At 35.6% G+C, this 13,357-nt stretch overlaps 2 protein-coding genes across 2 annotated transcripts; one reads left to right on the forward strand and one right to left on the reverse strand.

The window, feature by feature from the left end:
* The first annotated feature begins 4,970 nt into the window (after positions 1 to 4,970).
* Positions 4,971 to 6,629, forward strand: LOC111449745. The gene is made up of 2 exons (XM_023089774.1): positions 4,971 to 5,141; positions 6,050 to 6,629. Exons 1-2 carry the CDS (start codon positions 5,009 to 5,011, stop codon positions 6,445 to 6,447), a joined length of 531 nt encoding a protein of 176 aa, XP_022945542.1. The 5' UTR covers positions 4,971 to 5,008; the 3' UTR covers positions 6,448 to 6,629.
* Positions 6,630 to 11,958: 5,329 nt separating this feature from the next.
* LOC111449800 (NAC domain-containing protein 90-like) lies at positions 11,959 to 13,093 on the reverse strand. The gene is made up of 3 exons (XM_023089846.1): positions 12,883 to 13,093; positions 12,458 to 12,726; positions 11,959 to 12,383 (listed from the first exon to the last, which is right to left on the reverse strand). Exons 1-3 carry the CDS (start codon positions 13,082 to 13,084, stop codon positions 12,123 to 12,125), a joined length of 732 nt encoding a protein of 243 aa, XP_022945614.1. The 5' UTR covers positions 13,085 to 13,093; the 3' UTR covers positions 11,959 to 12,122.
* Positions 13,094 to 13,357: the final 264 nt, after the last annotated feature.

A 13,357-nucleotide genomic window follows, 5' to 3' on the forward strand; every position in this document is an offset into this window, starting at 1 on the left:
ACATTTTCAGTATGAATGTCCAAAATGGAAAAATGAAGCAAATTATACTGAGATTGACGAAGAAGATGAGATGCTGCTAATGGCCTATGTAGAACTCCATGGATCAAAGAGAAGTGACGCCTGGTTCATAGACTCGGGTTGCTCAAATCACATGTGTGGTAATGAAAACATGTTTTCAAGCTTAGATAAAACTTTTACTCACAGTGTCAAGCTTGGAAATAATAACAGAATGATAGTGTCAGGAAAAGGTACTCTAAAATTATTTTTGCACAAAAATCGTTATACCATTGGAGAATTATATTAGGCACCTGAACTCAAAAATAATTTTTTGAGCGTTGGACAACTTCAAGGAAAGGGAGTAGATGCACCGTTCAAAAATGGAATATGCAGTATTTATCATCCACAAAAAGGGAAAATGCTTCAACTATTAAGCTGTCAAAAATCCAGTTCTACGTGGCCGTTCTAAGCACATAAGCGTAAGATTTCATTTTCTTAGAGATCTTACAAAAGAAGGCACTATCAACTTTGTGTTCTGTGGTACTCGAGATCAACTTGTAATTTGTTAACAAAAAGTTTAAGGGAGGGTATCAACTTTGTGTTCTGTGGTACTCGAGATAAAGTTATATATGGTAGATACTATAGTTGATGTTATAGAGGGATATATCTAATAAAACTATATATAGTAAGCTAAACCTTGTATATATCCACGGAACTTTGAAAATGTACTTTCTCTATTCTCTCTTTTTGTACATACGTGAAGTCATCAATACAAATTCTTTTTTGTACATACGTGAAGTCATCAATACAAATTCTCTTTTTGTACATACGTGAAGTCATCAATACAAATTCTTTAGCCAATATTCTCCTTGCATTTTCTCAATCCTGTTCTTTGTGTTCATTTAGATCGAGTATGTACATTGTTGTGCGATCCTAACACTTATCCGGCTACATGTTAGATTCAGGCAAGGGTCTTCGAGTTGGACTTGTGGTTGAGTGGCATTCGGGTTAGGTATCAGTATGGTTGCACGTGGATTTGGAATCAAATTTGGGTTGAATCGGCCCGTAGACGTGTTGAGGCATACAGTATAACACATTGATCCACTGCTTATTCGAGATGTGTCCAAGTGGCATCCAAACACACTCAGCCGTTCGTCGTCTAACGCATGGCTTATCTTCCTTTGTCCCCCAAGCATGAATTCCAGATTTCCAATTACTGAACCTTTGTATTTTCATAAATCTTGAACCTTAATCCGAAACGAATTATTTTCTGCAAGAGAACTATAGCTCTTTAATCTAGCTATCTAAACATGATTTTTAAAGAATTTTTTTGCCGAACATATACCTTAATAATCAAAATTGAATATCTAGAAAAATAAGAGTTCTTACCAGATTCGAGGCCCCCAAAAAAAAGTCTGGTTCTAACATAGTTCTTGGCCAAGTTCCAACTTGAAACCTCGAGATTTCTACTCTTATAATATCATGTTCAAGAATCAGACCTTAACCAGATCCAAGACTTACAGATTACTTGAAATATCTCGAGGCTGAACACCTGATTACTTACCTTGCATTTCTTGTACGGTTTATTGGTGGATTCGAATGATCCAAGCACCAAGACTCCCTCGCCCTAGTCCAATTAACGACTGGGTGGAGGTTGCTCGACTGATCTCACCCCTCAATAGCCGAATTTTGGTGGTGCACTCTCCCTCTTTTCTTCTTCCCCTTCAAAACCCTAATTTCTTTCTTTGATCCAAAAATTTCAATTTTTGGGTATTTTCATTATTTCTAGATACTCGAGGCGTCTAGTTTTATATTCATTCTCTAAGACCCCTAATAAAATTCAGAAAGCTCAAAATTTAAAAGAGCCGTTTCGAAAAAATTACATACCAATTGGACTCCTCCATTGATCACTTATTTTATAGAATAGACATACTTCGTAAATAGGTTTCATCCATTTCTACAACCTCAACTTTGTGCTTAGATGTTGAGTGATTGATTATAGTTAATAAATTACTAATTCTCTTACAATATTGATTATGTAATACATATTTACGATTTGTATGCTTTTATCTCATGGGTAAAGAAGGGACATGCTCTTGAGAATGATTGAAATTTGTTTTTCAACCGATCTATCGATGAATATTTGACTCTCCTAAATCGAAAGTCGTATGTTATATTGAAAATGTTGTTGATTAGAGTGTTGGATTCTTGAAATTTTGTATAGCTTTTGTTCTACTTATGTTATAGGTTAAATACATGTATTTTTTTATTGAATTGTGTTATATGTAATTTAGGAGCGTATTAACTCAAACAGATTACTGTTGAGGGTTATTGGGAGTGAGTCCCACACTGGCTAATTTAAGGAACGATAAGTAAGGAATACATCTTCATTCGTGTGAACCCTTTTGGAAGCCCAAAATCAAGTCATGAGAGCTTATGCTCAAAGTGGATAATATAATACCATTGTGGAGAGTCGTGATTCCTAACATGGTATCAGAGTCATACCCTTAACTTAGTCATGTCAATAAAATCCTCAAGTGTCGAACAAAGAAGTTGTGAGCCTCGAATGTGTAGTCAAAAAGTGACTCAACTGTCGAACAAAGAGTGTACTTTCTTCAAGGACTCTAGAGAAGGAGTCGAGCCTCAATTAAGGGGAGCCTGTTTGAGGGCTCTATGGTGTGCTTTGTTAAAGGGAGGATTGTTGAGGATTATTGCGAGTGAGTTCCATATTGACTAATTTAAGGAATGATAAGTAAGGAATACATCTCCATTGGTATGAGGCGTTTTGGGGAAGCCTAAAGCAAAGTCACGAGAGCTTATGCTCAAAGTGGACAATATCATATCATTGTGGAGAGTCGTACTTCCTAAAAATAACTTGATTTCTCACGCTTTATATAAATTTTTCTGCAACGATCCATACCCAAGTTTTGAAATTCAAATTTGGCATTTAGTATAAATTCTAGACATAAGATGTTACAAATGGTACCAAAGCAATATCTCTCCGAGGAAGATGTGGTTTGACGATGAACCAAAAAGTTGATAGACATGTGCACCCCAAATAAAATAAAGGTACGTGAATGAATACCAACCGTATCCAAATAAAAGTGATCCTGAGACAGGACAGGTAAAAATGTTTAAAGGAATTAAAAGTTATTATCTATATCAATAAGGTGCACATCTTTTTTAGTGTCTTCCAATAATATGTGATTTGATGGTAAACTAAAGAGGAATTAGTGGGCATGTGACGAAAAGAGTGCACGAATTAATAGAGACTATATCCCAATAAAAGTGATTCGGATGATAAGATGAGTAGATACAGACGTACAAAATTTTCTTTAAAACTAATTATTTGAGATTTTAAAAGTGGGTGCGCGTGGGTTGCACGGTAAAACAAAATCCAATTAATTTTATAGAGGTCTACGTCCGACATTATAGTTATTAATGATGACGTGGAAACTACAACTACATAGTCGGTCGATAAAGTCAAAATATGTAAGCAAATTTATTGAATTGGTTAGTATGATTTATATTATTTGTGTTATATTTGTTGACGTGTTATTAGAATTAAATCATCATTTTTCTAAAAGATTTATTTATTAAGTTAATGAAATAACGACACCGACCCAACTACATATTCGCCTGGACTTGGGTTATAAATTTTAAACTTATTTTAAGTTAAAAAAATACCCGTAAATTTTTAAAAGTAATATTAAAAAATTTGGAGATAATGATGAGACGTCCATAGACGTATTTTGTCCATATTATTAATGGTAAGAATATTTTCAAACTCTTTTGTTATAAAGATAAATAGTGTTAATACTACCGTCTAAATTTAAAGTATTTTTTAAATATAGGACTAATGGTAAATATATTTTTTTGACTTTTTAAAATAACCTAAGGGTACGAATGATAAGGGTATTAACCCTTTTCATCCAAAATTAATGGTAAAGTTTTTTTTTTTCTTTTTTTTTGTTTGAAGCGTAAGGTATATGTCTAACTATTGGCTAAGCAAGTACAGAAGTTGAGTTGAGTTGGATTGAGTCGGAGCATAAAGTCTATGTCAATGGCTATGCAAACTAGGTGAGTTGACAGAGTCGAGTCACGCAATGAATAGAGCTTAGGCTAAAGTTGTTGGTGTTGGGTTTGAGCTTGATCAGTCATATAGTTGGAATGAGTTGGGTTGAAGGAGAAGCAGATGGGCAGGGTTGTAGATTCGAACTTGACTCGACCTAGTGGATTCTTCTTTCTCGTTCGATTCTATTGCTATTTTTCATTCTTTTCTGGCTAGGATCCGATGACTCTCCATTGACCAACTTCTAGCCTTTCACAACATTTCACACTGTCTTTTTATCATCAAAATGATTTTTTTCCCTTGTTAACCGGGAAATAAAGTCTTCGAAAGTCAATGAATTTAAAAAAGAATTATTGATCTAAAAACCCAAAAAAAAAAAAAAAACTCTACCAAAACAATCAATGATGTTTTAGAATTTATCGTTATCATCAAGAAACGAACTACGGCTACCTTGACCTTCAATTTCAATCAAACACCATGGTAAACCTTCAAATTTTCAAAATTTCCTCAAGCGATCCTCAGTTAGAACGAGCATTTAGAGGACAAGAAAGATGATAGTTTCGATAATTAAGAGAGGTGAATGGTTTAGGGTACAATTTCGAACGTCTAGGGTGGTAGACGGTTGAGAATCACAAAGCCCCGGGCAAGTCACCGTGCTGTTTTTTAAATTTTTTAACTAAGTCGTTGCAATTCTTACCAAATTGATGAACTTAACAAAATCAATTAAATGCAAATTGAATTTTCTCATATCATGTTAGGAAGATTCTAAGCAGTGTAGTAAAACCAAAAGGTATTTAGCATAGCACCACCTACATAATGAGGCCGTAGGACACTTTGCATTAAATTTTGTAATTTCGTCACCTTTATGCCTTCATTTATAGGGCTGCCTGCATATGCTGTGTTCTTCACTTCACATGTTCTTACTTTTAGCACTAATCAATGGCTTCTCTTAAGCTCTTCATTATTGCTTTTCTCTTGTTCATAGTTCTTGCAAGAACTCAACTTGCACAATGCAACACTTTGAAGGCCAGCATCTCTTGCCTTGATTGTCAATCCAACTATGATTTCTCAGGTCTTTGCAACCTTTTGACTTACGTTTCGTTTTTATTTCGTGTTGTTTGTATCGTGTTTTGTGAGATTCCATGTTGTTAGAGAGAAGAACTGAACATTTCTTATAAAGGTGTGGAAACCTCTCTCTAGTAGACACGTTTTAAAAATGTTGAGGGAGAGTCTAAAAAAGAGTCTATTAAGGGTGGATTTGGACTGTTACAAATGATATTAGAGCCTAGCACCGAGCGGTGTGCTAGTGAGCACACTAGGCCTCCAAAGGGGCGGGTGTGGAAACCTCTTACTCGTTGCCGCGTTTTAAAACCTTGAGAGGAAGCCCAAAGTGTGGAAACCTCCCCCTAGTACACGAATTTTAAAACTTTGAGGAAAAGCTCAAATAGGACAATATCTGCTAGTAATGGACTTGGACTGTTACAAAGGTAGTAGAGCCAAGCACCTAGCGGTCGACTAGTGAGGACGCTGGGTCCCAAGGGGGTGGGTGTGGAAGCCTTTCTATGGCAAACACGTTTTAAAACCTTGAGGGGAAGCCTAAAAGAAAAAACCCAAAAAGGATACTATCAGCTAGCTGTGAGCTTGGATTAATGTAAATGGTATCAGGACTAGAAATTGGACAGTGTGCCAGCCAGGACACACCCTGGACTGATATAAATGGTATAAGAACCATATTTTGGGCAGTGTGCCAGCTAGGACACTGGCACTAAAGGAGTTAGATGTGGAAACCTCTCCATAATAGACGAGGAAAAGCCCAAAGAAAACAACATCAGCTAACGATGGGCTTAGACTATTATATGTTTCTACAAGGAAAAACAAAAATTTATATGATAACTACTTAATGAACTCGTAGTATTTAAACAATTAAAAGTGTTTTTGAACCGTTAAAAAGTTTCTAAAAATGATTTATTTTTCTTTCAGGAAACATGGTCGAAGTAAACTGCAAGAACGTAAAGAACCTAAGCATTGCAATTACCGAAGCGAATGGATCATTCAAAACTACGCTTCCTTCCAACGCAGCCTCCGATGACTCCGAAACAGCTCCATCCAACTGCATAGCCAAGCTTATTGGGGGACCTCACCAGCTCTATGCTTCAAGGAAAGGCATGGCTTCCAGAGTCATCAAGGGAACCAACTCCAACTTCTTCACCCTTGCCAATGCTCTCACCTTCTCCACATGCAAACATAACACAAAGTGCTTATCCATCAAAAATTTTGTTGCTGATTCAAAGACCATTGATTTACCTCTGCCACCTGAGTGGGGCTTTCCACCTACAAGTTACTATTTTCCTGTGCTTCCCATCATAGGCATTCCTTGAAAGTGGTCGAGAGATTTGAATCTCGGAGCTCGTAAGAAAGTATAAGTGTTTTAGCATCGTGTTATATTCATGTTTAAGTAATATGATTAAGTGTTGTAGTTTAAATACGTTTGTAACCATGGAAAAGATGAATTATATATACTTGTTATTAATATATATGGTTGTCGGAATCTTCCCGAGATTTTCCACAAGTTGCCAAAGAACCAACTCCTCTTGTTCGGACCCATCTCCCATCAATAACTTGACCCCCCTACTCCTTATAGGTAGTTTTAGATAGGTTTCTTTTGAAGTGGATACATGAATACCAAGTATGGCTCGTAATAATCTATCTTTGGGGACATACGATGATGCTTGCGTCATTTGGGGCGTTAATTTACCTACTAAAATATCGTTTGTCTCAACCCACGATCCTAGCATCATAATTCCATTTTTGTCTAAATTTTGGAGTAAGCAGACTTTTAGATGTGGGACTTCGTAAGTGATTCTTTCAGGTCTGTGGCTTGTCACATGAGTTTGAATTTTATATTTCCGTACGTGAAAAGAATATAAATATCTTCATATACCAGACGCTCGCTAATTAGTACTGCATCTTCAGAATCTCGTGGATCTCAATTGCTCAATTGATCCACCACCGTTTTAACGCCCTCTTGCTAAAACATCTAATAAACTGTTTCTAAATCGTTTCCTTCTCTCAATTTTGAAAATCATCGACTCCATTGGAGATGTACATGGTCCGAATTGGATTGGGTTTAAGAATTTTTTTTGGACCAATCCAAAAGTTAGTTTGTTGGATTGCCAAAAAATTTCACAACTCAACCCAACCTTCTATTTTTGGGTTTATGCTAAATTTCTTTATATATTTTATAAATTTTTGTTTGGTTCGGGTCAACAAATTTTTGTCCCATAATCCAAAATCAAACCAAACTACTTCAGGTTCACAAAAATAAATCCAACCCAATCCAATCTAACCCCTATAATGCGAGTTGGTTCGGATTGGTTGATCCAATTGTCTAGTTGAATGATTGAGGTGTATTATGGTTCAATTATTAGAGGCAGTAGACTCGCCTTCATGCACCAGACATTTTCGTAGATCTCAACAATGGTGAAAAGCTGTAGATCATCGGAGGAGGTCACTGGAAAAGTGCCAGATAGTCGAGTCGGGTCGGGTCGGGTCGGGTCAGGTTAACCCAGTGACCCACTGAAAGTCCACAATCCAGTTCAGCCCAAACTCAACTCCAGCATAGCAACTTAAGCCCAGCCCACGTTTAAACTCATTTCCTCCTTCAGCCCAGCCCATACCAAAGCCCAAGCCCAAGCAATAGCAAAATCGTTGACCGTTGAGTGGAGTTAGCTGATAATTAGCTTGGATTCTAGTATTAGACGATCATGTTTTAATTATTTTTCTAATGGTTACACGTGCATGCATCAATCAATCACGATTTATAGGTTGATCTAGGTCAGTATGTTTTTAGTAGACACTACACCTTCGGATTGTGAGTGGCAATTTGAGATATAGACCTGTATGCATCCTAGAGAGTAGATTGGCTCGAGGAGTTACTAAACGTCTTGTGAATGAAAGACAAGGTTTAAACCGCCTAGATGCCCTTAAGAACCTAGTAAATCTCCACGACATCCAAGAATGACAAAGATAATTCTTCAAAGCATAACACTATGTATGATGTCATAAGTTTAATGGTGTCATTAGAGTCTCCCTACCCTTTCCATTGGTCAACTGTCGAGTTTTACTTTGGTATCCCCTGGCAAGCCATGAATAGGATGGTTAGGGTTGTGTTTTCTAGAGAGGGTTGTGGAACCAGTCGATCCATGCTCATCAAATTTATCTTAAAAGGGGGAGTAGAATCGCGCGAGTAATCTTAGTAATTGGCAAGCACACAGGGTCGCTCCCCCAACCTTGGGTGACTATATGGTTTTATGGAAGGGTGAGCAAGTGCTCGAGAGATCTATAAGGTAGCACCTCAACCAAGGACAAAATTTCCACAAAATTTTCTACGCAAAATAACCTTTCTTAAGTAAAAATAAAACAAAAGAGTAATTCACATTAGAGAGGGAACTTGTCATTTGACAGATCTGTGAAGCCAAGAAAGGGTGAATCACCTTCTTCATATCCAGAGTTGATCCGTAAGCGATGAGCAACTAAAGTATCGCTTAGAACTTTAAGATACTCTAAATGCTTAGATACTAGTTGAGGCTAGGTCGAACTTCTTAGAGCACAGAGTAAAGCCTGTGGATACCTACTAAGTTAAAGATGAGATGAGAGCCTATAATTTGGTTGCTTATTAAGTATTTTTATACTCACCTATTTCCCCTTCTTTTTCAACGGTTTGCAAGCTACCTGTCAAGGTGGAGGAGAGTTCGAGTTGTGTGGTCACAAGGGGTCATTTCAGAACGTCATCCTATTTTAATATTTAAGTATTTTGTATTTCATTATGTGAATGTATCCCAAACCCATTTTCTCATTCGTAATAAATTTAAATAGTATCATCTTGTAATAAAATTTAATTCTGTATTTAATTGTGGTATTGTTTTGTGTTTTAATTTGATTTAAATGTTACCCCATTTTCGTATTTTATCTTATTTACATATATTTTATTTGTCTTGGTCTTTGTTTTTTTTGGTCACAATCCGAGTTTTTAAACCCTCAAAAACCAGGTCATGACAATATATGTGTATGAAAGTTGTAGTAATTAGGCAGTAATGGAATTACATAGGATGTAAGACAACTACCTACTTGTGTACGTGTAAACTTAAGTAATTTACCTAATTGTATGCATGCAAATTACTTTAGAGACGTGTGATGTGGCGTTGTGACAATTACGTGTCTGGGTGTGCAAGAATTTGTATACTCTAGTTTGGTTTTACTTGTGGCAACCACACATTTACGTGTCCATGGGAATTGACCAATTTCAAATGATTATAGGTCCCTTGATATTTGCGTGTCCACGGGAGTTGACCAATTTCAAATGATTATAGGTCCCTTAGTTTCTTGATATTTGTTGTGATTATATGCACGTCTAACCTTGATACGGGAGGAGTATTTTCACTGCTCAGGCTATCTCAATATGTTTTGAGTTAAAGATAAGAGCGTGCAATGATCGTGACAACCAGTAGTACTTATGGCCTTGGGCAATGGTTATTGTATCTGTTTTATCTTCATTTATTTACTCCGAAAGTGTTTTACACTTCTGTTTTATCCTTTAACTACAAACTCTAGCCATTGATTTAGAAGTTCTTTCTTCTCAAACATGTTTTTTTTATTTAAATTTTTACAAGGTACCCATACTAAATTTAAATATTTTCTATTAAAGTTTACGAGTCTGTACCGTACGTATTTTCATTTTTTTTGCTCTAAATGACGTAAGAAAACATATGGTAACGAGCCTAGGTTGATTTCGAGTTTTAGAATGTCGGGTCGATATAATATATTATATTCAAATTAAGACATAAGAAGATATATTCAATGATAGAGATAGTAGATAGAACCGTCAATTTTTTAAATGAAAATTAGAGTATTCAATAAGTTATACTTAAATGAGTTTCGTTTTCTCTTTTATCTCAACATCGAGATTGATTGTAGGGACGTTAGTACTCTCCGACTTACCATACCAACAACTCAAAATTAGAATTATTTTTAAATAATTAAAATAGATTGTTAAATAATATACCAATATAAATTTTATTGTTTATAATTAATAATCAATAATAATTTTTTTAGTTTTTTTACTAATTTATTTTATAATAATATTTTATTCTAATGACTTATTTCATGTTGACCAATAGTATAATGATATTTAATAACAATAAATAATTAAGAAAAAAGCAAATAAACGTACTTTATTTGTATATTCCATCTAATAAAATAATTTAATTTTAAAAATTAAATAATAATTAATTACTGAATAAAAATAAACAGAAATTTTCAATTTAATAAAAAAAAAAAGACATATGATAAAAGAATAAAATTAATACGATTCAATTACAAACGTGGACAGTAACCCTCTTTTTAGGTTGAGTCAATGAAAAAAAAATGTCAATATGCAAACCGGCCGAGCATTTATGGTTTTGATTGAGTCGGACCGGTTGGTTGGATTCTCGAGGTCTCTAAATTCTAAATAAATAAATAATTTAAAAAAAAAAAAGAATTGGGTGGAAAAACATGAACAAGTCAAAAGACAATTTTAGATATAATGTCAATAGGACCATTTGACAAATTTTGTGATGGAGAACAGAAAAGGCATTAATTATTTGGAGAAAGAGCGAAAATATATTAACTTTCCCACCTAACCATGACCCATATTTGTATATTATCTAATAATTTAGAGTTCGATCTATTTCAACACTACACGTTAAGAATAAGAATGGTTCGTTTTAGATTAGTGTTTCAAAAGTATAGTTTTTAAGTATTTTTTTTATTATAAAAATCGTCTAGAATTAAAATATTTATATGTTTGGTTGATTGAAACATAGTATGTTAGTAGATGACAATGACGTACGATCATGTTCCTTTGTGCCTATACGATGCGGAGATTATTAAATGGTTGCTAGTTAACATTTAATAGTGAACTTCCGAACCTAATGGCAAGAGTCTGCATTTGTATACCTTTATGATCCTGAGTTGACGTTGACTGGATCATGTCCTAAATCTCAATGATATGGTGCCATATGGATATTATGTGGGAACTATTAAGAAATTTCCAACTATTCTGAGGAACTCGTGACTTAAGGGCAAGGAGGGTCCAAATAAATATCAAAGTAGTTGACAGGTATGAGGGTCGTTCTCTTCTTTTATGATAATGACACTACACGGGTACTCTAACAGAGTTACTATAATGATCTATGTCTAGGATTCGTAATCTGGATTCGGCACCTGTATGCCAGGACATTCCCGTGCATTCCCCATGATATAGTAATATTACTACTTGTTCCTCACTTCTAAGAGTGAAGATTATCCTTGCATACCAACACGAATCCTTCCAACATATATCATATTTTGGTCTCAGTTCATTCATGTACCTCTCATTTACTCGAGAGTCACAATCACCAACTAGTTTATGATAGGGTCGGTAAGTATATCACGAGTTGAAATCTATAATAAGCCGCACATCTTATAAGTATGAAATGCATGTTTGGAAATGACGGTAGAGAACAGTAAATAGTCAACTAGATTCTACAATAGTCCGTTAACCCTAAAGAAAGGAATATGTTCGAGAACTATCCGATGAACCTCAAAGTATGAAATGAGTTACGAGGAAATAAATTATAAGATAAAATAAACTCCGAAGGATTAAAACTAAAAAAATGAACTCGATAGAACCTAGTTCTTACTTTCATACAATAGAAGCCCTAGACCGGATAACTAAAATCGATCAGGAACCTAATCTTGCATGATCGAAACGAGTACAAACGAGTAACGAGTTTGTATCATATTTTAAATTGAATGGTATAAAATTCCAATTGTTATTAAGCTAAGTAACATAGTTGTTACAAGTTATAATTATAACATAAACAAATAAACTTCAAAAAAATATATATATATATATTGAAATTGATTTATCAAAAATATCCCTACAGGTCCTCCAATTTTTGTTTATTTGAAAAAGCTCCCCCAAATTTCTGAAATATTCTAAAAAGAATCTTTTAATTTTAGGATTCTATTTCTAGGGCCAATCTATTTGATCCCATTCCCAATTCGCCTCTTCAATCTCTTCGTCTTCAACCATTCCCGAACTACCGCCACTTACGCCGCAGAAACCAGTCGCCGGCGCCGAACATGAAATCGCCGACGTTATCGCTTCCGCCTTCTGTTTCTGATCGGCGTTGTTCCGACCATCGCCGATGACTTCCATTGGCCGCCGATCGAAGGCTCGAAAACATCCCGAAATCACATAAACTCGGCACAAACTGAATTCGTATCTCAACTGCAACACAAATCGATTAAACGGCGAAAACGAGAGTCAATAATCGAAAGAAACAAAGCAAATTCGTGTCGGACCTTAGTGGAATCATCGATTGCTCTGTATTCGTTCATCTTCCACTTGGTTTTGGTTCCGGTCGGTGCTCTGCCCTTGTAGAACACCATCGTCTTCTTCAATCCAATTATTTTGTTGGCGGCGGAGTACACGTAGACCGGAGAGCCGGTAGCCTTCCAGTAGCCAGTGGCGGTGGTTCTACTCGGCCGACCACCGCGAGCCTCCCTCTCTTGCCGTGCCACAAAGAAGAACCATTGCTCGCTGTCCCCTTTACAGAGCTCGCCGGCAAACTCTGTTTCACCCAAAAAAAACGACCCAATTAGATCAAATTAAAATTTTTAAATCTTTTATTAAAAAAAAAATTAATATAAGCGTCAAAATTTCAATTTTACCCTTAACCTTTTAAACCGAACTTAAGAAAAGAGAACAGGAGAAAGTGAGTAGTTACTTGGAAGATCCCAGGGCTCAGAATCGTAGATATTAAGAAGAGGAATGACACGGTGCTTTTCGAGTAGCTGACCATTGAGTTGGTGTCGAAGATAAAAGGAAATGAGCTCTTCCTCAGTCGGGTAGAAGCGGAATCCCGGTGGGTACTCAACGTTCGAGTCGTTTTCCTCGATAGCCATCGACATTGGCATTGTGATAGCCATTGTAGGTTGATATGTGTGTATATATATATATATATATATATATATATATATATTGGGATAAGTTAATGGAAATGTAGACATCAAGCTCAACGCGCTTACGTTGGAAAAACAAGACAGGGACAGAGATGTTTATGCATTCATAAGACCTCTTTTTGAATTGGTCATAGACGCTTAGTGCCTCATATTTTAACCTTAATGCCCAATTTTCATTTTTTTTTCTTTTTTAATATGTAATTTTATTTTCAAATTAATACTAAAAATAAAAAATCTATT

Source organism: Cucurbita moschata, unplaced genomic scaffold (assembly GCF_002738365.1).
Source record: "Cucurbita moschata cultivar Rifu unplaced genomic scaffold, Cmos_1.0 Cmo_Scf00011, whole genome shotgun sequence".
NCBI classification, from domain to species: Eukaryota; Viridiplantae; Streptophyta; class Magnoliopsida; order Cucurbitales; family Cucurbitaceae; genus Cucurbita; species Cucurbita moschata.